Source organism: Pelmatolapia mariae, linkage group LG5 (genome assembly GCF_036321145.2).
Source record: "Pelmatolapia mariae isolate MD_Pm_ZW linkage group LG5, Pm_UMD_F_2, whole genome shotgun sequence".
NCBI classification, from domain to species: Eukaryota; Metazoa; Chordata; class Actinopteri; order Cichliformes; family Cichlidae; genus Pelmatolapia; species Pelmatolapia mariae.
In genome coordinates, this window is record NC_086231.1 from 29888849 (window position 1) to 29914087 (window position 25239).

A 25239-nucleotide genomic window follows, 5' to 3' on the forward strand; every position below is an offset into this window, starting at 1 on the left:
ACTTTCTTTGTGTGAGGCAATCGCGCTGTCTTCTGCATAGTTTTCTCAAGACTTTCTTATCTGCTGGATCCCATCCCTGCTAGGAGGAGGGCTCCATCTCCATTTTCCTTATCAACATCGGCGGCCAAATCAGCAGGTGGGAGTGAGGCGAGGAGAAGCACAGGTGGTAAGCTTGTTGATCCAAAGAGTTGGATGCAAGCCAGGTTTGACCTCTGGACTGTCCCCGTCTCTCCGCTTTTCATTTAGGATCACATATTGAGCACATCTGCACAGATGCCGTCACGTTAACCCTCAGTTTTCTCTGTTCCTCTCGTTTGTCTGAAGGTGGTTGTTGGATTTCTGCGGAAAAGAAGCTGTATTCACTAATCCAGATTGGGGGGGATATTCCAAATCCCTGTTTGTCATAGATCCATATAAGCTGGCACACATCACACAGCAGGCTCTCCGAACTTAAAAGTGTTAACAGCAGCACGCAGCTTTTAGTTACAGCGCCTCACAATAGGCTGTGAGCCGTATGAGCGGTTTCATCCTCCGTTTGCTTTATGGTCACAGGGACACCCAAGACACTTAGATGCTTTAATGTGACAAAGCAAATGGGAGATGCAGTGCCCTGGTAGTTTGAGGACCCCCCTCGATCCATGTTTCTGCTGGAAGCTGATAAATTCTCTCACAGATGAGACGCAGCGAGCACTGATCTAAAAACTTAGGGACTTACTTTAAGAGGTTTGCACCCTTTGGACTCGGTGAGAGTTGTTCTTTTCACGTTTGCACGTGTACATGTATTGTTATTTTTACATAGTAGGAAGAGATGAATAGTCGACATCTTTTTATCACTCGTCTGATGTTTTCTTGCTGGATTTAAAGTCAACGTGCTGGAGTCGTAGAGTCAAAGCCAGCTGTTGAAGAATTCCTCATTGGTTGTTGTGATAAGAAGAATATGAGTTTATGCAAATGATGGTGAAAAAGGTCGCTCGTGCCACCAGCTGAGCTGGATCTGGGGGGTGGGCGTACCTCCCCCTCCTGTGGTTGCCAAGGACACCGCCAGCCTCCACAGCGAACATTCGCCAAGGGAAAGCGCCAGAGGAGCCACCTCTGTGTTTCTCTGGGAAATTGAATTGTCAGCGATCAGTCATTGTGACAGCCAAGCTGACCACACAGATAACTCTATTAGCAGAGGCTGTGTTCCTGTGAGGCAACAGGCCTCTTAGCACTGATTCATACACTGAAACATGCTGAGACTTATCCTCATTCAAAGCTTGCTGTGTTTTCACAGGCAGAGGTCTTCACTGTCTCTGGATACAAGGGCTCTCATGTCTCTGTGCTCTGTTAATGTTTTATGGAAGCAGTATCTTGTGTTTCCCTCCCCTAGTTTGTTGAAGTGACGCTGATGTGCCGTGCATGCGTGTGTCTGAGAAAGTTAGGTTCCGTGCCACACAGATGGCCTCGCTGCTGCTTTCACAGGTGCCCTTCAACCAGCCTGACCGCAGTCTCCAGATCCTGCTGAGCCTCCAGCAGGACTCTGCTCTTCTGGAAACTCTGCCTCTTCACATCAACCAGCTGTGACCCAGGGCACAGACACACTCGCACACACATACACAGTTTCTGTCTTCCACTTTGTCTTTCTTTAGGCTTCCTGCACAACTGAGCATGGCAGAGGAAATCCCCATAGACTGAGCTGCAGCTAGCCTAGCGTAGCAGAGTGGGGCAGGTACTCTATTAGCAGCGCTGAGTGCAGGGCAGACAGGCCTGGCCATTCAGTCAATTTATAGCCAGATACCAGGAGGAGTGGAGCCAGGAGAGACTCATTCAGTCAAACTCACACCTCGATCTGAGCTATCAGAGCTAATTTATCAAGACACAGCTGTCTCGTCCTTCGTCCCTTAGCAGCGATATTTTTTTTCCTTGTAACCCATCATTAAGCGTCCTTTATGTGAGACCTGTATATTCTGATGTCTATTGATTCATCAATGGTGTCTGTCATGAAGCTACAGCTTAGGCCTGGGCAGTATATAGATTTTTTTAAAGTATGTTACTATGTTTTATAATGAAGTATAGGATGAGACAGCATTTGTGCTGATGTAGTTTAAGTTTGTATGTAAACCCATGCTAGTAATTGCATGTCTTCTGTCACTCTGTGCTGCAAAACAATTTTTCCAGAACTGTGCTCCGTCTGCATCTGTAGACTATTTCTCTCCCCAAGGTGTCCTGCACTATGAAGGGGAAAAAAGTGTTGTCTAAAAAAATATTCCAGTTTAAAGATGATAGCTTAATGTTATAGTTGCTTGTATAGCCAAGCTACTTCATTTATGGAAACAGAACGCTAACAAAATGCTGCAAGACTTGATTTACATTTTTTAGGGATACATTAAATTCGCCAGTGAAACGTTATATTTTTGAACATATTTGGAAGATGTAAAATGGTCTAAGTTTCCCGACTATGCAGTGACGTATAATATATGATTTCCCCCCATATCACCCTGCTGCACTACAGCAACTCAGTTGTTTTCTGCAATACTGTTTTCTTATTAAGTCTGTTTATCATTGTTTGAAAGGATCATCTGGGTCAGTGCCCTGCGGGGCTTTGTGGAGTTAAAGGAAAGATGAAGTGAATTCATATGCGTGTTTGTGACATACAGTATAAATGCACAGAGAACTTTTATAGAGGAGGGTAAAATCCGTGAAGTCTCTATCACAATAAATGGTTTAATCTGTTTTTAAAAAGCGAGGAAGTCAAAGTGTGTAAGTCCATTATGTTTCCGTTCACATGGCTGTTCAATTACAAATGAAGACACGCACAGGTCGGTTGTGTTACACCGCAGCTCTGGTCCAAATTGATGTTGCTTTGGTTCAGGTCTTTTGATCCTACCAGTCTTTTTATCAATCAGTCAACTTCATGCGATGGAGTTGACTGTTGACTGATTCTTCCGATGGAAAAATGAAAGTTTCTCATTTGAAAAAGCAGCTGGTCCAATGCAGCAGCAGGGGGATTCACAATTAGCCAATCAGCTCCACAAGTAGGACTAACTACGATGTTAAGCCAAAGAATCAAGGAGGAGTAATAGGAGCAATCATATGAACCTCATGCATTCTCATGTAGTGCTTGTACTTTGCTATGGTCTGGTCTTAAAATCCCGGCCAGACTAGTATGTTTGTGAGACAGAAGCGTTATCAAGTGTTAATTAGCTTAAAACTGAAGCACAAACTCCAGGAGGCCATATTATTCATTAGGTAATATCATTAAAACTCCAACCACTTGACAAGTTAACTTCCAGTCATTATTAGAGGAAGTGCAGTTTCTGACACCTCAACGGTGGCTTCATTTTTCAGTCCCGGAGGATGCGGCTTGGTATCTTAGCATCAGCGTCGAGTTAAAGCAGTGTTAAATTATGTTAGTCTCTAGTGATTACACTAGAAAATTTGGATGTATTTACTTTACACTATGCAGTTTAATATAGTCACATGGGTCCAGTCACACTGCCCGCTAAGGCTCTCATAAAGTTGCAGCTTAGTGCAAGGACTACTACTTTATTTATAAACGAAGACCAGAATAGATGCTTGACTATATAGTACAATGTAGTGAGGAGGGCGGGGCATGGGGAGGGCTGACTCATATCCCAGCTTCCCTCTTGCAAACACCCGAATCCACAACTGCATAATGGATAAATTGAGTTTCCAGTTTCCTGGTCTGAAACATCAGAACACCAGTGGAAAATATTACTGTTGGTCTCTGGGTCTGCATTAGTGAAGTAAATTTAGGTTGCCACTGAACGTTATGAAAAGTAATTTTACAAACCATAGCACTCTGTTTAGGGAGCCAAAGAGTTGTCCTCTGAGATTTTCTCTCGTCACGTGCGTCTTCATGTAAGACATAAAACATGCTCATTATGCCCGTAGATGTGCTGTTATGAATCAAATCTGCCAGATGGTGCCCTTCAATCTCATAAGACAATTAGCAGGTAAAGTGCCCTCCTTAAGGAACCCTTTAAAAGCACTCACTGAGTAATAAGATGGTTTCTTGCACTTAGCTGCTCTACAGGATTAGACATGTGCATAAGTGTACATGCTGGTGATAGACTTATTAATTGGTCCAGTTAATTATCGCAGCCTTCCCCGTGTCAGTTTCGCCATTCGATGGACGGGTGTAAATACCAAGCTTTCAAAGTGCAATATATCTTTTTACTCACCTTCTTTTTTTAACACATACAATCCATATACATATATTTACTGTAAAGTTAGGCAATACGTTGAGATTTTTCAAGTGGTCACAGCCATATCAACTGGGAATTGCCATTAAGTTATCAGATGGTTATCACTCTTAGCCTCGTGGCTCGGAAATTTGTCAGACACAGCAATGGAGGCTTCAGGCTTTATGCTACTAATGCTAAACTCTTCTAGGCTCTTTTTTTTTAAAAATAAGATCTCATATCGCTCATATTTATTGTTTCTTTCAGTTCAGATGGAGCATGGGAATTAAACGCTATCTCAATTTTGACAATGAGATACTGTTACAGATCTTAGGCTATGCTGGAGTGCTCAGTTTCACAGCACTTTGTGTTAGGGTTGCCAACACAGATGTAAGACGCACATCTTATCTGCTATAAATGTTAACTTTTTGTCTCCTTATTAATAATTGGGGGGAAAAAAGCTCAGCAATAATATAGGCATCTGTATTTGAGTGTTCCTCTAATCAGATATTGGTTTGTGTGCTTTTAGTTTTGTGATTCATATGTTTGTTTCTTTTACATGCAGAATAATATACTGTCAGCGATACTGATAATACTAAATAATTTACTAATGGTATATTATGTTAGCTATAATATAAAATCAGCAGTAGTCATCATACTAGAGCTCACCTCGTTTTTGCCAACATAGTGTCTGTGCTGGTGGGGCATGGGGTTAATGTGCTCTCATTAAGGTAGTGCTTTGTGGCCTGTTTAGTGCGCCTGCTGCTGGGGAGACAGCTAGTCTGTCTCTTTGTTACCTTTGTCTGTAGGCCTAGAGCTGTGCTAAGCAGTTTAATGTCATTTACATGTGTATTATATATCATTTTCATTGGATCTTATTTCAGTGAACACACTCCCCACATGCAGCTGTTGGCTATTGAAGTAGCTTTACCACTATAGTGTCTTTCATGCCAGTGAAGCCCTGCTAAACTGGATTGAAATGTGTTAGTGTTTTTTAAGTATGCAAGCTTTTAGTTGTCTGAAATTGCGTGTGTGTAAATAGGTGTGTTTACCTTTTTACAGAAATCTGTCAGTAGAAGAGGGCCCTCTCTTTTTGGCAGGCAGATGAGTGCACTGACTACAGTGTCGCTAAAGCTTTTTATCACAGACAGCGGTGTTATGTTCATCGAGAGTGAACATAACTGGTCAGAGGACAAGGTCGTGAGTCTTCTCTGGACATATTCTGTCTGGTGAATAGGTCTTAAACCTTATTGCTCCTATGTGTGTAATGTCCCCTGAGCCTTCCAAGTACAGTCTCTGCAACATTTTTATCACTTGCATTTTGAGTAATGACTGTCCGGAGGCACAGGATATTAAATGTAGTAATGACTGAGTCAGTGCGCCTTCAGATTCCTTTCTCAAAGAGGGGTGAGTCAATTATAGTAATGCAGCATTTAGCTTTTATTAGACCGTTTTAGTCCTAGAAGGATCAAACAAGGAGGTGGTAGATTTGTTTGTCTTATTAACTGTCCTGAAATAGCTTCTCTCTGGCAGGTTGAGTAAATCTCCCATTTCATTTTATCTTTCCCATGCAGTGATCATCTATACGTATTGGCGTGTATTCATTTATTACAGAGCCTAAGCCATTGTTTAGAAGTTTAATGTCAAAACCAGCGGTGGGTGTTGCCCCACATTTGGGATTTTGGATAAAAATATACCTTTTCAACTGAATCCTGAGAAAAAAGTCAGCAAGATGTCTCATTATAGTTTTTTTCTCATGTTGTCAAAAGAAGAAAAACTCTTCTGCCAGCTTGTATCAGGAGAATAATAGAAGCTGTAAGGAGGATGATGGAGCCTCAGGAGAGCAAGCTGTCATTTAATTACGCAGACATGAAACACGGGGAGCTGCGTGCGAGTGCGCGTGCATGCGAGTGTGTGCCGTGTGTCTGTGCTCGTTCATCTGTGTGGGTTTGCTGACAGTATCTGCAGGAGATGCTTCGTGTTATAGGTCAGCTTTTCCCACAGTGGAGAACAAAACATCTCAGACTCCAGATCGGATTTCCTCCCAGGTATTATCTCTCTCGGTTTAAATTCTTTCTGTCAATTACATTGTTAGTGACCTAACAAGGGGACTAGGCTGGGAGGGGGGGTCTAAAATGCAAAACGAATGGATTTTTCCTCTTCTAATTCTCTTACCAAATGACCCCAGTTAGAGCAATAATCTGCAACTGAGCCTTGTCACAGCCCATTAGCTTTACTCCGGTGCGGATTGTCGCCTCTAAAGACTCAGAACTATAAACACCGGCTTTGCCTGTTTACGAAAAGTGAGGATAAGGAAATTTCTAGTAACAGTACACTAGAAAGATTCCACTTGAATAGGGCATCACCGCACCAGTGCCCGGGTTAGGCGAAGTTGTTTACACAGATTTGTGCTTACCCCGAAATTAAAAACAGAGGAGCAGACATGGATGTCGGGCTCTCTGAATGGCTGGCAGGAGGCTAGTGTCTCTGGAATTTGTGCTAGCCTGTTTTCTATTGTGATGTGAAGATCGCTGAAGTGTTGAATGAGGACAGAGGTTTTAGTTGAGGACAGACATGCTTGTGTTCCTCTGTGATTATAACATTTTGGCAGATGGGCAGATAAGTCTGCGTCCTCTCAGTGGAAGTGAGTTGGTCATAGGCCCAAGTCAAGAACGAGATATTCCGTTGGATGCTGCCCTGAAGCCCATTAACATTCCAGTAACCAAACTGGGTTATTTATTAGATAATAAAATATCCTTAAATTTTCCCCAAAGGTTGGGACATTTTGTGTTATAGCAGCTAAAATATTAAACGGTCATTCTCTGTCAGTTTATCTAATGCTTCCCACTTAATTCCAATTGCACTGTTCCCTTGGATTTTTTTTTTAGGAACATTTCTAATTGTAAGTTTTTGGGAATGACATTGAAGGCTAAATGAACCTGTAACAACAACGTTTAAATAGAGTAACTAGATGCAATATGACAAAAAAGAAGGTAAAAATGACAGAAAAAGAGCACAATTAAATAGAAAATACCAAATAGTGAAATAACTTTTAAAAAGCTCAATAAATTAAATCTGTATATATTGGAGCCAAGTAAAGATGTAAAAAAATAAATAGAGGTTTATGAGGTGTGTATGAGGTCTCCTTTTGGCACTGCCTGTCTGGAAAGTTCACGTGGTTCAGAGGTTTTCCTTTTATTATCTATAACTTTTGGCCACAGCCACAGTTGTTTGCATGATCTCTGTGTCAGCTGATGGAAGAATCCACTTTGATTCAACTGGATGATTCAGAGTAGATACTGGATTCTGACAGCAACCACAGAAGAGCAATCCTTTGGCAAGTAATATGGATTCATTCTACTCATAGTTCAATATTAAGGCCAAAAAATGTTTCTTTGCAGTAACATGCCTGGGACTACACAACATTTAATTTCCAAAGAGTGCAGTCCCTCCACAGTAATTACCGCTCACAGTAAATACCCATCACATACAAAAAGTCCTGGAGCCAGATATGGTTACACTGTGGTTAGGGAACTGTGAGTGCAGTCTCATTTCCATGCAACACAATAAAATTACACAGTGTTCCTGGGTCTTAGTCAGCTCGCCAGGCGCGTCCATCTTATTGTCCAAGGACCTCACATAACCCCATGATGATTGCTGGAATGGCTCCGGCTCTGAACCCCCATCATCACCTCTGCCGCTCCTCCAGGATTACAGGCCTCGCTCTGGGCAGTCGAGCTGTCAGCACGATCAGGGAACCAAAAGTAGCCATTTCACTTTAGAATAAAAATACTGAGAGCAAAAGAAGAAGAAGCTTTATCGAGGAATAAAGTCAATACAATTTTAATAAAATCCAAAAGACAAAAGCTGCCACTCAAAACAGCACCAGGGGAAGGAAAAATGAGCCTAGACATATGTTGATGATATTTTTTTTTTTTTTACCATGGAAGTGTTTCTGCTTCTTCATCTTCTTTTTTTTAACAGGATCTGGCCCACCGATGTGACGGAATAGTGGAAAGTTGTGTGGGCCCAGGAAATATATGTATGGTTTTAAAATTATAAGCTTAGATTTTATTATCATTTTCATCTTTATTGAACAGTGAAGAGACCATAGGGGAAGACACACAGGAAAGATTTGCAGGCCAGATTTAAACTCGAGCTGCTGCCTTTCAGTCATGTGGCACATGGTCACCTGCACACACGGCGAACTAAACTGGCGCCCGTAAATTTCCATTTCTAATCCCTGACTTTAGTCTGTCATTTCACTCACTAAATTAGCTTAGTTTCCCTAGGATTAAGGTGAGTCTTATAGGGGATCTGAAGGCTTTGCTGAACTTTCCCTCTTGTTCTGTGTGAAATGATGTGTGGTCATAAAAAATCAAAACGCACCCGAGTTCACCAAAGACCTTAAACTCTCACAGAGAGCGAGCTGACCTGTCATGCATCGTCAGTTTAGAAATGCGCTGTTCTATGGAGGATACAGTTCCTGCACAGAGCTTTAGTGTGATCCACCACTACTCTTTGCAAATTTTGATCAGTGTCTCAAGTCATTTTTATTTTTTTATTTTTTTTTTTGCGCAAGCTGAAAACTTTTGCAGCACTGACTTTCAGAGGATCAAAACATGAAAATAAATATTCGCTGCTCTTAAGCAAGAATCCCTTTTACATACCACAGAAAACAAACTTGAATCTAGATCAGCCTAAGAGGATAGTTTGAAGTTAAAGTCATTAAGATAAATAAACCATAAGGATTCTGAATTTTAAAAAAGCAATATGTGGTAGGGCAAAGTGACACATTACCAGTGACTAAGATGCTTTTTGTACTGTTGAAGTGAGATGTTTAAAATGTGTAGAACTGTAAACCTGGAAAGGTGCAAGATAAAAGATCAAATCAGAAGCAATGCAGCAGAACTGAAACTTTTTTTTTGTAGTTTTCTATCTAAAAATTAAATTTAAAACCATGTTTGTAACATTTTGTGCGCTGTGGTTTTTTTTAATCGGTTTAATTGGGGGCTGTTAATTAGTCCTTCATTTGAACCCCACCGTCATTGCTGTAATCCTCTTCCCACCGTGCCGGATGACAGTGAGTCGATAGGATTTCAGCGTTTATCGCCATAGCAGTACACCTGATGGCTGAGTCAGGGTCTTCGTAGCCCTGGAGGCACGTTAATATGAGGTCACTGTGCTGATATTCAGCATGAAAGCAGAGAGGCCAGAGGCAAAGTGCGGCCATGACGTAAACAAGTAAATCTGAAGTCACTGTTGCCATGGTGAAAAAGGGCAAAAAGAGCTAAGTTAAGGGGTGGCACAGCTGGGCTTTCAGTTGCCCATCACGTCGCCTGCAAACAGTTCCTGATGGTCCAAGGTGTGATGGAGATGAGCAGAAAAAGGAAAAGATAGAGAGAGTGCAGAGAAGGAGAGGATGAGGGAGTGAGGAAAAAGTGGGAGGAGGGGGATTTGCTCATCAATCACTCAGGGATGCCTGCTGACATGGCAGCTACAGGACTCCTTTTGTTGGCAGAGACGAGGTATATCTCAAGGAAGTGTTTGGCATGCGCCACTGTGTCCACACACGGATGTATTCAGGTGCCTGCGACTCACTGTTAAAGCAAAGACTCGCTCTGTCTCTGCTTAAAGCTCAGGATGTTCTGTGTGAGGTAGGCAGGAGTGCTTGCCAGCAGAAGAACGGGGGGGCGATGCTAAATGAGTTATCCCTTTATTAAACTGACAGATTTCAGCATGTCTTTGCAATTCTTCCAATAAAGTCATTTTGCCAGAATTGGAAGACCTCCTGGTCTTTCAGAGACACTGCTGACTCTAGAATGTAATGAAAGATGACCTTTTCAGTGTAGAAAGAGCCTCATGTGGGTTTTCTCTTGACACACTTTCTGCAGGATCTTCTGTTGCCTGCTCCTTTCCTCGTTGTGTGAGCTGATATTTATCCTTGGCGATGAGGCTCTCCTAAAAGCAACACGCTTTTGCAGGAGAAAGAACCTGAAGAGCACAGATGTGGGAAATTAAAGCGTGAGATCCAGCATATAATCTGGTGTTACTCGTATTAATGCAGGTGGAGCTGAGTAAAACAGAATCGGGTATTAGAGAGAATTTGTTAAGAGTGATACAACAGATGGTAATACTGTTAAGGCAGGAAGATCTTGTTCCATATCAGCACTTTGAATCCTTCCCCCATCCTCCTCCACATCCATGGTGCGGTGTGAATGTGGGACAATCCTTGCAAGCTGCAAAGTGAATTTCCCTGCTGTAACCTGGGAATCATTTCCTGTTACAGTTATAGAATTCTTTGCTGTCATCGAGATAACATGTATGTGTTACACTCGAGCTGAACGGCATCGAAGGAAATGAAGCTCAAAACGTGTTTCGGCAGCTCTCATTTCTACCATTATCTATTCCCCTTGTTTCTTTGCCTTACATCTGTCCCGTGGGTCTATCCCAGTTTAGAATAAACATCAGCAACCAGCTTTGTCTCTATGGCAACAGCTGTAGATGCTGAATGGTAGCTCAGACATAGAGTAGGCAGGAAAAGGGTGGCGAAGGCAGTGGATGTTTCTAAATGTGATCTGGTGCTCTTTACCTGCATTGTTACAAGGGGTTATGAGACCAGCAGAGCTGCTCTGGGGTACAGCTAGTCTGTGCCCAATTTACAGTCACATGATATGTAACATTTCCGGCGTCATCAGTCTGATAAATGATGGCATTTTGTCATTTAGATGAGGTCGACTTAGTGTTACGTTAGTGTTCCTCTCTGCTTCATTCACATATATCCACAACAGTGACAGAGTGAGGCAGGTAACCCTCGTGACATTGTGAGTTTTCCTGCCTCGGCTTCTATGTTTAGAAAGTCACCTCGATAATAGAGAAGCTACTTGCTCACCTTTGTGAATTGAAGAAGTCAGTGATCAATTCTTTCACACCTTGTTGATGATGCACTACGCCATGTGCATAAATACGTCCAACTCTCTCACTCTGCTTTGTGATGCTCTCAGTAAGTGAAGTAAGCATGTAAAGGAAAACATAGAAAAAAAGACTTCTAAAAACAGCTGGAAGCAACAAACTGACTTCTGCTATTGTTAATGTTCTGCCAATATTTTGATTGTAAAGTTGTTAGCGATCAATTGTTTTAACCTTACCCATCACAGCCACACTCTAAAACCCAGTAAAAATGTTAGTGTACCTATTTTTTTTTTCTCCTGTCGTGGCTGTTTAGGACATTTTACAAAGCGATGATGAGCTGAGCAACTGAAGTTTCAGTGTGTGAGCCTGCCTTGGTATAATATGCACTCAGAGCTGCTGTGCTGTTTTGAAGGTGACATGTATATGCTACTGGGTCCAAGCTTATACAGGAAAGCGCAAATTCAAATGCTGTGAGATTAATGAACAGTGCATGTCTAAGAGAGGCTGATTTTTGTGCAACGCCAGGTTGCACAAAGGTGTAGAGCATTTGAGCAGTTTTCAAGATAAAAGCAAGCGTTCTGCTTCTGTAATATTGCTGGTGTAGAGGATAGAAGGCGGTGAGGTCAGTGGGGTTAGGCTATGAAAGCCACCCAGTCAGCCTTGTCAGTTTAAGCTTGCCTTGACCCCCGTCGCACTAAACACTTCAATTACCCCACTAGCCAGCTACAAATAAAGCAGGTCTTTGCCTCCTTCCTTTCTGTGACGGCCTGAGGAAGTATTGGATTGATCCGACCAATACACCCAATCTGCTCAAGCATGCAGAATATTTGTTTTTCTTCTTTTCCTTGTTCAGTTGTCTAAATATTATTTAGTTCCACTCCCGAGCCGGATTTGTCAGCAGGGATTTTGCCTGGCATGTTTTCACTCCCCATTTACTGATCGCTGAGTCCTTCCAATCCTGGATGTTTCCACATTTTTTTTTTCTTTCTCTGAACTGTTTTTTTTATGTAATTTGAGGATTGTGCTCACTTGTTGCCATCTGCTTCCCTGGCTTTTTGCCATGCAATTTGAAATCTGTTATTAGTCCAGTACGACCCCTGAACCGATTCATGCATCAGCAGGCAGATGTGGGTTTAGACCTTTGTCAGGCAATTGCAGGGTGAAACTGCTGGTAAAACAAACATGGCGTGACGTCATCTGTTCTGGTGTCTCCTGCTGGAACTTGGCTGTTTGACTCTTCTCTAACCAACTGAAGGTTATCTGATACCAGCAACTCAATGTCATTCCAAGGGTGGTTGGCTTGGATTCAGGAAGTGATTAAAAGGTAGCAGTTGGCCGGTTTTCCATCCAATTGCATTTGCCTACACGTCTTGCTTGTTTCTCCTAGCATAGCGTGTGTTTGTTCTTTTAATGCCGTCCATCTATAGAAAGGCTGTCTGCTGTGGTCTTAGCTTGCAGTTGTAAGCATTGACCTAGAAGAGTTAGAGCCTCCATCTGCTGCTATGTGCAACATGAGCCACGCTTCTAGGAACAGCCAAGTAATTCAATGCTACTTCCTGTCCTCACCTTGTGCAAACAGGGGGGCAAAATAGGTAGCATTTCAGGGAAAGTGGGGGAGGGGGACACTTCTGTGTCAGGATTCTTGTTCATTAATTACGAGCAGGGACAAACGGCTGGCTTCAAGGGGAAAACAAATGAGGTGGCCTTCGGGACTTTTTGTTAAATCTGGCCTGATATATATTTGCGTTTGCTCACTACCTGTGTGGAGCAGAAATGAGGCCCTTTGCCCTCTGTGTCCGACTCTTATAACAGCACACGTATCACAGTGCTAGTGTGAATTTTAAAAAGGCAAGATAGAAAGATGGACATCTTTTAATCTGAGATTTTAAGTGTCTTTGGGAGCATGCGGTCCTCCTCCTGATGAAAATGTTTCGTTTTTCCTTCTTGGACAGAGTGGTTTCGAGTGATCCAACAGGAAGATGGATGAGCTCCAGGATGTGCAGCTGACTGAGATCAAGCCGTTGCTGACCAATAAGGTGAGTTGCAGCGAGAACAAGGTGATGACAAGCTGCAGAGGCGACAACATTAATTTTTTGTAACCATACACATAAAATGAACAGATGTGTTGTCTCCTAAAAATGAATAAGCACCCACTACAGCACTCCCAGGAAAATACATACGCTAATACACTAGTCATGCATGCTCTGCAGTGCCGTTCATCAAAGTGAATTATTCATATATGCTCAAGTGTAAAGGGAATGGGGGGGCGGCAAAAGGGGTTGTAGACAGAATGAAGCAATGAGAGAATACGTAACAGAGGCAGAGAAAACAGTCTGGCAAGGAGGTAAAGAGATCAAAGGAGAAGCTAAAAGAAACTCATCTCTTTTATTTCTGAAGCTTGAAAGTTTGCAGCGAGTGAGGGACAATAAAAGCAGAAAGAGACAAGAAGCGCTACCCGTCTTTCCTTCTTCCCGCCTTCATTCTCAACACCTGATTAACTGATTAGAACAATAATGATGACGATGATGATGAGTCTGGGGATACACCAGACTGTTTTGTTCTGTACCCCGATCACTGACACAGTCAGGAGCATATCGTGCCTCAGAGGGAGGAGTGTGTGGTTATGTATCGGCTCTTAGGGGATTGCGTCACCTCAAGGGTGGATTTGAAGAATGAGAACATTTCTCTGAGTGTGCTCTATGCCACTTAAGGTAAATGTATTATGTTAGAAGACAGAGTGGGGAAATGCATCATGGAAATCATCGAAATAGAGGAGACTGGCACTGACCTCTCACTCCACCTAGTGGTCAGCTCATTAAACAGATGAGTCTTCAAAGCGATTGAGATGATGTTGATGTGATAACAATGATGAAGGAAGAGCCTCATTTCTGTAAAAGTGGTGGAAACTAGTTCTGACTGCCAACTGACAATTTCTTATTACACTGGTCATGTGGCAAGCTCAGACCACCTAGGTAGCCAGCGAAGGTTATAAATGTATGCTGTCATTTAGTATGGCATTAAAGTGCCTTTAATAAAAGCAAAACAGGCCTATTAGGTGAAATGAGGAAAACTGATAATTAGTTTTGTATCTAGCGCACTAGTGAACAATAAAGACACATTCAATAGGCCAAAACAAAAATTGTTTTTGACCAATCACAGTGTAGTTCATATCTTAGTTTTCTTTAAGGTCTGATATTTATAAGGAGACCAAGCTGTCAGTATTTCCAGTTAACTTGTTAGATGTAAAAGAAATGGTTAAGCTGAGTGACTTGGACAAGACTTTTTTTTCCTTTGTCTTGTGGCACCACGTACCACAGCTTTACTCAAGCCTTGACTGATTTTTAATATGTAGGTCGTGTCTATGGCATGCATAATTGGCTGCTGTTCATTACATTTTAGCTCATCATTGTAACCATAGGAGCTTCATTGCACCGTCTCCCGTCCCAGACTATGTAGAAGAAGCTGTTTAAAAGTATCTTTAATATGTTGAGTCACCTGACTGCAATCAAGATGCCCTGTAAAGTGTGATGATTGACATGGTGCAGTGAATCTATCCATCCATTTCTTTAACCACTCCAATAGAGATTTTGTAGTTCACCCAACATTAAAAATCAAAGCAACCCCATTTACTTGCATTACATTCATCGCATCTCAACATTATTTCAGCATTTATTTACATTATAGTGCTGGATTTTTATCCAGATTTCTGCTGCACAGACAGTTAGAAGAAGAAAAGGACAGCTCTGTAGAAACCATCTCAGTTTAAAACCATGTACACCCCACTGGTCTCTCCTGCAACTGAATCCCAGTGGCATCTTTTCTGTGGTCGGCTGCCCACTCAGGCCTCAAACAACGCAAATTAACATAAAAAAGTCAGAATTATGCACCATCACATATATTATGTGAAGCAAAGACTTTAGTTTCGATGCTGTTAAACTAAGGAGCTAATGACAAGTTATCAACAGCTCCATGAAGAGCTGCATGAATGTCATGGATATAAATGTAATCAGACATGGGTTATTGCCATTTCGTCTGCACACATATATACATCCTGCACCGCACTCCCATCCATCTGGTGGGGTTACACAAACACATTAAGAGTGATTACCAGCTTTAAACATTACCAGCTTTAGCATACTACGGTACATTTAACTCTCCTCTTTTCCTTTTCATGCAGAATGCACGCAACTTTCAGGATTTCGACTGCCAGGTAAGTGTAGCTCTCTGCTCCCACTGTTAATTTAGCATTATGATTCATTCTCAGCTCCACACTGCTGAACCCATGCATTCTTTGTACATCCGAGCACCATTACTCAGTAATAACACGCACATTTATGGATGCCTAATGCAGGTGAAAGGCGTGTTTGGTCCAACTTGCTCTCTGCGTTTACTCTTGACATCGCTGACTGTGACAGAAGGGAAAAACCAGTAGTTATGTGCTCACCTGATTAAAATTCTGCTGCTTTTGCTAATGTGCATCTATTTCTTTGGAGGCAAGTGTAGTGATCATTTGCAAAGGAGGACCTTTTTTTAAAAAAATTTTTTTGAATAGTGTTTTGGCTTTGTGCTAATGACTGAGAAAGCACACTCACTTTATTCTTTGCATAAAGCAATACAGAAAAAGATTATGTTAAATTCATATCAGGTTGGTTTTTTTTTTGAAGAATAAACAGCTGTATCACCTTCCTCAGTATGAGTTTAGTGCCTGCCTTTTTTACTGTATTTTATTCATAGTCAAGCCCCTTTATGTGATAATGTAAGAATAATTGTCATTCCAGAAGAAGAGTTATTAACCTTGAGGAAGCAGTTTTCCAGATCCCCCCCCCCCCCTTTTTTTTATGTCTTAGAATGAGGAGCGAGCTTGCCAGCCTTCCACCTCTTGGGCAGTTTGCTTTTTCTTGCAACGATTCTCCTGCAGGAGGAGGAGTCACTACGCTGGGGCAAAGCTCTGTGCTGTGTTTTAATGGCCATCATGACTGCAAAGGGTTAAACCTTTCATCCCTAGCTCACTTTCTGCAGTCACGCCTCCTTCCAGCATCCCGGCAGAGCTAAATATAGCCGATGCAGGCGGGGGAAGAGAGTAAGCATGTTAGCCGGAGCAGGCAAGCTGCATGCTCCTTAGCATCCTGTCAGAACTATTATTAACACATTCATGTGCGTACAATCCTGCAGTCAGTCAGCTGCTCGTGTTCACTGTGTAATCTTTTATTACCACTTTTTTGTGATTCCCTTTGAAGTCATGCTGTTGTCAGTTACAGAGAGAATTGAACCTGAATCTGTCCCACTGGTGGTTTGAACTCATTTGCCTTTCAGCCATTATGACCTCACATGGTCACACTCAGGAAGCTCAGGGAGTTATTCGGAATAATAAGATCCACTTCACAGGGTAGTGGTTTTACACATTCGCCTAACTAGTGAAAAATTCCCAGTTTGATCCTGAGGAGATTGTTTTGGGGATGCACCAGGAACAGTAACTGGTGTAAAAACTCTTCCAAATCAATCAAACCGCTGTGGCGACCCCCTGTGAATAAGGGAGCGGCTGAAGATGGGAAATTACTAAAAAGGGTGCTGATGATGGATCGTGAGAATGTTCAATTCTCTTAAAAGATTTATAGTGTTAACAAACTGTGCTGGTGTTCCTCCTGATTTGGTAATCTGGCCATTTGGCAATAGACGTGATGGAGTAAATATCTTGTAAATATTTAGTATAACACTGAACCCGTCACGCAGCGTAATAACACTAAGATAAAAGGAGAACACACCCTATACAAGACATCAGACCATAGACGTCTGTGTGGGAGGGGTCCTGCCTGCCGCAACATCACTCTGAGCTGTGACATTCCAGCAGCTGGAGGATGAATCCAGCTGCTCTCTTCCTGCTGCTAAAGCTCCCACCACAGGCAGTCCACAGGTACTGCAGGAGTCGTGCCAGAGCTGTGCATACCTGCAGAGGAGGACAGTGGTGGTGGGGTGGAGTCAGGGAACCTAAAGGTTCAAACTGCTGCAGCTTTGTTTCTCTTACAATTTTCTGCTTATGCCAGGAAAGGGAGAGGAAGGTGTGTGACAGACTCCTCAAACCCATGGGACCCAGAACACTGAGTGACTTCACTGAAATGGCTGACTGTGCATTTCAAAAATAGTTTTAGTGTCATGGTGTTGCTGCAGTCTCGCACTGCTATGTTTTTAAGTCCATATTTTTAACTTTTGCTTAAGCTTTGTTTATTGTGTCTATATATGTATAGCGTTTTATATATTGTATGCAGTGTGTAGGTTTTTACATTTTCAGGGATGTTTACTTTTAAAATAGCAGTTTCTCTTTATACCCTTGCCTAACTTTATCATTATTTAGTCTGTGGCTTTTCAAATCCTCACTGTCTCATTATGCTCACTAGAGGGCGCCACGAGGCTGTTCGATAGCTCCAGACAAGTGACAATTTAAATGGAAAAAAAGAACCTTAACTGTGTTGGTAACATGCTGAGCTGCCATGTGTTGCTAGAACAGCTTTCTCATCTAGTGTTGTGAAGATGACAGTGCAGAATGCTTTCTGATACACTGGATGGAGATCTTGTGGCTGTGGAGACGATAACATATGATTAACACAATTGTCATAGTCATCAAACTGACCGTGTCACAGGTAAACAATGTTTTTTGAGCTGGTGCATCTTAATATACAAAAATTGGTTCAAATCAAACCCTACTTTCTGGAAATGATGCAACTGAACTCATCTCTGCAGATCATAGTGTCACTGTGCGTCTGTATGACTCCTCAGGCTGCCGGGGGCTGTGCTGAGGCACTTGATGACTCAGTGCATGACATGACTACATGTGTTTCGCTGGCACCCTCTGTGGGTTAAGAAAGGAAATAAATCAGAGAAACTGGTCTACAACCAAACATGCTGCTATATGATTAACCAATAAAGAGACCCTGGTCCTTATAACCTCACAAACTCTGTGTGTCGACATGTTTGCCATTGGCTGCACTGAGCACCCCGTCAAAGGCGTGACACCCTGCACCGTTAGGAGTTGTACTGATGGTAGGAGAGTGAGAAGGAGAGAGCAATACACTACATGGATCAAATGACTCAGCAGCAAGTTTAGAGGACATAAATCCTGATGATGTCCTGTTTTGATAGTAAGGGGAAAAGGTGGCTTGCTATCTTTTGCTCGTAAGCCTGGAACACGAGGAGAGTCCTTAGCCAAAGCTCAGTGTTCGAGTCAATACTTGACAGTCATTTACATGATTAAGTGGTGCCTTGAATGAGCCAACATCCGCAGCAAAGCTCTTGCTATCGTAAGCCCTCCTGCTGTGTTATACGCTAGTCCACTCTTGCTGTGAGCTGGATCTGATTATATCCACTCACACGGAGATATTTCAGGGTTCTAAAGCCATTCGGATGAATTGTGATGCAAAAATACATGTGGATACGGTGCTTAGCGACGAGCAGCCATTTTGCTGATGCAGAAAACAGCCCAGGGCGAGCCGTCAAAGTCAGCCTCCTCTCCTCATCAATAAGAGAGCGTGACGTCAGCAGCCTGCACATTTTCCTGGACTGCATTCTTTGTACCCCATCACCCCGCTTCCATTCCCCCCTCCTCCTTTTCTTTTCTCCTCCAAACCCCACCCTCTGCCTCTACCCACCTGACCCTCCGCAATCCAATTAGAAGAACCAGTTACTGGATGTATGGACGCACTGTGACTACCAAGCACAAACTGCAGTCTCACTCTCCTCCCCCTCTGTCTTTTTCCTGCTCTCTTTCCCACCTCTTGTCTCCGTCGCTCTCTCTCTTGTTCTTTCTGCATCGTATCCATCCCCCACCCCCTCCTTCTGCTTTCATTCAGGTTAGTTTTCCTTCTCCTCCTCACTCCATCTGCTGTGTCTTTCTCCTCCCTCTCTTCCTTCCTTGTCGCTACTGCTCTAGCGGCCTCACCCTACATCCCTCCCTTCCTACCAACGCTCCCTCCCTCCTCCTGCTCCTTTTTGAGGGCTTCAAAGCTGCCCAGCGCACACTCACACATAGCATTACACCACTCCTCTCCTGTGTGGGAAAACCATGTCAGCTATTCTGGACCTGGACCAGATTGCATGCGCTGGAAATGAAGTGGTGAGTGACAAACGTGTCTCGCCTGACTCGACACACCTGGCTCTGTCTGTGCTTCAAGGAGGTTCTGGTTCAGATTAGGGGTGTTGTGGTGCTGTTTCTCCAAAGACATGCCGACAGCAGCTGGCTAAACGAAGGGAATAGCTCTGGGGTCTGGCTTTGATGGGACTCGTGCTCTCTGGGCAGCTGCTGGTATGGGGTGACCATTTGTTCAGTGTGTGCGTGTGCGTATGTGCGTGCAACTACAGGTCACACAGCGTCCATATGTGCAGCCTGCACAGTCTAAAGCTGCTCAGGGTGCAGTTGTGCATTTTAATGTGATGATATGAAAGATGCTTGTGTTGTGCTCAAGTGTTTTAGGATGTGCAGCTGCTTCATCCTGTGGATGTGCGCCTGTCAATATCCATCAGCTGGTTGTTGGTAACTGTGTGTGTAATGACCCTGTGGATCTCACATGTTTGTTTCTGCATGTCTTCATCATGTCTTGCCCGGCGATGAGTGAATTGCTGTAGATGTTGCGTTTTGCAGGTGTGCATTGTGTTCTTTTTTTCTGTTATCACAGGGAGGTCACTCACCACCCACCCCACACACCGTGGCAAGAAACCACCAAAGCCACTGTAGCGGGTTGTTCCTTCCCCGCAGAGACCTTGAGTTTGTTGTTTCAGCCCACTGCTTTGATGGCACACACACTTACTGTGTGTGCTGCAGGTGGGGAGGGTCGTGTTAGTGTCAGAAATGGATCAGGTTGGCCTGTACCCGAGATGATCCCGGGCTCTGTCCATCTGTATGTGTGCACTTAAGTCATTTACAGGCTGCTTGGTGTTTCCGCCCAGTAATGCTGCTCCCAGTGGTGATTGATGCCTCTCCTGGCAGGGTGGAGTAAACTGAGAGGAGGGATTGATAGGCAGTGGATTGCGGGAAGAAGATCAGCATGACAAAGTGCTCTGTTTTTTTTGTTTCGTTTTTTCATCTCACTCCACCTCTCTCACTATGTTTCTTTGAAAAATGAGTACTCACCCATTTGTGGCACCAGAAAAGTCCCTCTCCTCAAAGCATAAAACCTCTGCTCAGTATTCCCATTTCACCTCCAACCCAGCCCAAATGCCTTTACGTACTTTTCGTCAAAATGCTAGCTATCGTGAATGTATTAAAGTGGGGAAAAGGTTGATGCCATTGCAGTGCTCTCCTTCTTTCCCCCCCCTCTCTAGATGTCCAGCCTGTCTCTGTCACTCTTTGCTTTCATGCTCTATTTCCTCCCAGATTCCTCTGATTTCTCCCTCCGCCGGTTTACCTAACACATGTTAGGGTGCACGTATAGCACATAGACTCAACAGAATGCCAGCATTTGAACAAAGTGCATTTATATTGTTTCTCAGAGTAAAGCACTGAGTGTCCTTGACTCTGTCCTTGTCTAAAAAACCTTAAAGATTCTGCAGCAACACAGCCTTAGTGAGAGTGTTTTTTCACCTTTAACAGGCTGTTCTGTCACCTCACCAGACCGAGGTTACAGAATCGTTTCATTAAAAGCCCTTCGATGAGGGCAGAGCTTCCTGTCAGCAGATAGGCTTTCTTTAGGGTTTGTTCCATCTGAGAAATACAGGTTATAATAAGAAGCTGTTTTGTAGCTCGCTATCTTGAGCATCACTTTGTGGTGTTTTTGAATGCAGTTTTCATGTCTTGTGCGACAGGCTAATCTCTATAGCAACTCCCACTCAAAAGCAAATATCTCATGCTGTTGCTGACATGGTGAGTATTTTTCCTCTTATTATAGATTGCAGATGTAAGTCAGTGCAGTCTCACCCTTGAGAATTAGCCTTTATCTGTGAAGAGACTGGGCCACATGTCCGTCAGCTAAATGCAGGCGGCAGAGATTACGCAGGGGAAAAACAGCAGCGTACAGTCAGTCACACTCCCCTCTTAGTCTGTCAGCCGTAACCTGTGTCTCTCTTCCACTCAGGCTCACTCTCTCTTTATTATTGATGACCAGTGGGCCTTCTGACGAGGCAAGCGGATGAGGCACCACCCGCTGTTCTGTGCAGCACAGACACCCTAGCGTGCATGCATGTGGCTAGAACGTGCACAGTGTAGTTTGCAGCTACAGATCATGCTGATCTTGGGAGGTTTTGTGCATTGGAACATGATGATTCGGTGATTCTGGGGGAATCTGGGAAATTCATTTGCCGCTTCTTGTGTAGTTTATTATTTCTCTTAATGTCACCTCCTGCCCTGTCTTTGGATCCTGTAAACAATATTAAGGCACTGTTGTTTTTGCTGTGTCATCTGTAAACAGTCTTTCTTTTTATCTGGATCATCATTCTGGATCTCCCACACAGATTAAGTGCCAGATGAAAACATGTTGAAGCCTCTTAATGTTTTCCTTTGCAGAAGCGGTGTGTTTAAGGTACTAACTCAAGCCCCCTGAGTGTTCGACCCAAATTGTAAAGTAACAGAGAGAATGAAGCCAGTATGAACACTTTGAATTTGAATGGGTCTTTTTTTTTTTGCAAAGACATTGAGTGAAGACAAATGATGCTGGCATTTTTGCAAAGTCATTCTTGTGAAAAGAACTGAGAGTTTCAGACCTTTGGATAGAAAGACTGTTTTCCTGCACTGGCCATTCAGTGCTTTGTTTGTCCGAGGGCACAGGGGATGTGAGCTGGCGACAAAAGGTTTATCCTCTGCATGCCCAATTCAAGATATAACCCAAATGTCTTGTTTGTTGTGGGTTGTTTACTTTAGTTTGTGTGTGGCTCCATGTTGGAGCTTTGATGCAGACTTCAATCAGTATGATAGAAATGGCTCGTTTTAGCTAAAATGTTGCCTTTATGTATGCCTTTTGGGGAAATGAGACAGAAAGCGTCTTTGTTTTGTGCTTGGCAGAGATGAAAGAGAAAAATTCCATACAACAATTGTTCTTCTTTTATTCAGATGATTTTTGGACTCTCCTGGAGTTCTGGGGTAACGCTGTAACAACTATAACAGAATTGTTGTTGTAGCGGTCATATGTGGAAGCTTTTTATCTTTCCACCTGTGTTAGTCCTGAACTATTTTTTTTCCCTCCTCTTTGGCTACAGGAGCACGACATTGAAACGCCACATGGCGTTCTCCATGTGACAATGAGAGGCGTTCCCAAGGGCAACCGACCCATCATCCTCACCTATCACGACATCGGCCTCAACCGTGAGTCGGCCAAAAATAAGCTCATCAATATGCAGTGCTCTGTTCTTTGCACCTAACAAAGAACGTTAACCCCTGCACTGTCACATTTTATGTCTACGTCTTTCCACCTTTCTAGACAAGTCTTGCTTCAACACCCTGTTTAACTATGAGGACATGCAGGAGATCACTCAGCACTTTGCTGTGGTTCACGTCGATGCGCCCGGCCAGCAGGAGGGAGCGCCTCCCTTTCCCAGCGGGTGAGTGTCAGACTGGTTTTGCACGCGCCGATGAACGCGTACATATTTATTCATATCAGTGCTGTTGAGAGAGTTCCAATCAATTTGTGTGCATAGACAGGAAAGTGAGCTGTTGGTTCATTTTCTAATTGAAGCGCAGTCATCATCCAATCTGTTCCTGAAGTATTTCAACTTATGAATGAACTTGAAGGTAGCATTTTCCTTACTGCTCACATGGACTCACATGTATCGCTCGTGCCCAGGTATCGCTATCCAACCATGGATGAGTTGGCCGAAATGCTGCCCTCTGTGTTGACTCAGCTGAAGTGAGTGTCCCCTGGCTGATAGCTAATTATTGATAAGATGATTTTGCCATAAATGAATTATTCATCTTCAGCCACACACTAACGAGCAGTTTCTTCATAGGGTGAACAGCGTGATCGGCATCGGCGTGGGAGCAGGAGCATATATCCTCACCCGCTTTGCAGTAAGTCCACAGTAGGACCACGGCGTGTAGAGTCACCCATCCTTATATTTCTGTTCTTCCTTGCCCTTGATGTCTTTATTTGTGTGATTCTCTGTCTCGCCTGTAATAATTAAAGGTTTTCAGACCACACAGTTTGTCACACTGTGAACATTAAAGCCTCCCATCAAGCCCACACAGGGCATCAGGTTCCTCTACAGTCTGCTAGATATGCTGCCATTCCCCAGGTGATGAATCACCTTGGTTAAATATCTCTCTTTCTCCGTTGCTATTGCTTTGTTTCTGCATTCGGTACAGTGCAGCTAAAATAAGCACAAGCTAGCAGAAAGATCTAGAAGTGACATAGAGCAGCGAGGGAGCTCTAAAAAATGAATGATAAAAAGAGAGGATGGTAAAAGGGGAAGGTGTGGAAATGAGGAATTGTAGCGTTGGGCTCTCCGTGGACGGTCTGTTCTTATTTAGAATTAATGAGGAAAAATTGATTCTGAAACGCATTGCTTGCTTTAACTGGCTTGGAACAAAATGTTTTCCCATGATGGATTTACAGCAGATGCTGCATTAGCATCGTGTTGATAAAGCAGCAGCCGCCGCCCTCTCATTGGATCTTAGATTTCCCCAGATACCCTCTTTTTGTCTACAGGAAGTTCTAAAGCTGCACCCCTTGATTTAGAAGTGGTTTGTGACTCCATCATCATTTAACAGAACAGACATGCTTCACTTTTAATCATGTTTTTGCTTCTTTAGAGGACACGCAACATCATCAAAATGTTACAAACTTTTTGTTGTGAAGATGTAGCTCCTGGGAGAACATTCCCTTGTTCAGATGCCCAGAGTAAACTACAATATGATTTAAAAATGATAAAGATAAAGAAATTAATAAACAAAACAAAACACAGGGAGACATTTTTGTTAAAAATCTCTCATCCTCGTGCATCTTTACTTTCACAGCTGAACAACCCGTCCCTCGTGGAGGGTCTGGTACTCATTAATATCGACCCGTGTGCTGAAGGCTGGATTGACTGGGCTGCTTCAAAGGTCAGTATTTCCGCCTCATCGATGATCAGGATTTTCATCATATATGAAAAGAGAAAATTCTGCCTTCTGAAGACAATACTAGTCAATACTAATCAACTACCTAGTTAAAAATTCTATAAAAGCTCACCCCTCTTTTAAAAAATCTATTTATTTATCTACTAGATATAAAATGTCCACTGCGTTATTTATAATCTCTTGTTAGTGTTTAGTAAGTCCGCTATCTGTCCAGGACTCCCTGCAAAACTAGTCTGTGCGCCATAAATTGATGTCAAGGTACTTTAGTAGCAGTAGATCAATTCACAATCATAAAACCTGAAGGTGTCTATGTCAGTTTATTTACTTCTAATTAGTCCACTCTCCAGAAATAAATCAGATCTTGTTTGTATCTTACCGTGGCTCGTCTTTCTCTTGTGCAGCTTTCTGGATGGACCAGTAACTTGGTGGATATCGTCATGGCTCACCACTTCAGCACTGTGAGTCTCACTTATTGCTATGTAGTTCTCCTGACCTTTTCTCATTGAAGCTGTGAAACAGCAGCTGAACCTCTGGAGGCTTTCTTTTAAAATTTCCCTTGACACTTTTTTCTCAGACATTTGCTAATTTTTTTTATCTGTGTCCTCTCAGTTATAGAAACTAGTAGATTGTGCCATGTCGATCACACTCTCGGTTTATTAATCCGTTCTCAGGATGAGCTCACAGACAACCAGGAGCTGATCCAGACCTACCGCCTCCACATCGCCCAAGACATCAACCAGGACAACCTGGCCCTCTTCTGTGGCTCCTACCAATAGTATGAAACAGTTCATGGTTATTATACACTATATATTAACTTTTGTATTTTCAATTTTCTGCTATATATTGTTACAGTTGCGTTTTCATAGCTTAGATATCCCTGATAAAGACATCTCAGGCACGCAGCTCTGGCTGGGAGGGAAGGAAAAAGGCCTACTATAAGATAAATAAGGATTATTTTGAATTATGAGTCATTCGCAGCTGCTTCAGCCGTGACTAAGAATAAAAATACAGAGTTGGTAATGAACATAACAGGCCACATTTAATATTAAGTTTTGCAGTTGCCTGTATTTTTGCTTATTCATTACATTTATGAGAACTTTTATTAACAAAGAC

At 42.9% G+C, this 25239-nt stretch overlaps 1 protein-coding gene across 3 annotated transcripts in view; it reads left to right on the plus strand.

The window, feature by feature from the left end:
* Positions 1-25239, plus strand: part of ndrg3a (ndrg family member 3a) — a 31619-nt gene that overhangs the window by 2718 nt on the left and 3662 nt on the right. For 2 of the 3 annotated variants that reach the window (XM_063474692.1, XM_063474693.1), the window contains exons 2-10: positions 13049-13132; positions 15274-15306; positions 22272-22377; positions 22493-22613; positions 22856-22918; positions 23019-23079; positions 24025-24111; positions 24528-24584; positions 24798-24901. In XM_063474692.1, coding sequence (XP_063330762.1) covers positions 13076-13132; positions 15274-15306; positions 22272-22377; positions 22493-22613; positions 22856-22918; positions 23019-23079; positions 24025-24111; positions 24528-24584; positions 24798-24901 — 689 coding nt within the window. In that variant the 5' untranslated portion in view covers positions 13049-13075. Of the gene's footprint in view, positions 1-13048; positions 13133-15273; positions 15307-18800; positions 19201-22271; positions 22378-22492; positions 22614-22855; positions 22919-23018; positions 23080-24024; positions 24112-24527; positions 24585-24797; positions 24902-25239 lie in introns of those variants that run through there. The other variant, XM_063474694.2, reaches the window with a different exon arrangement.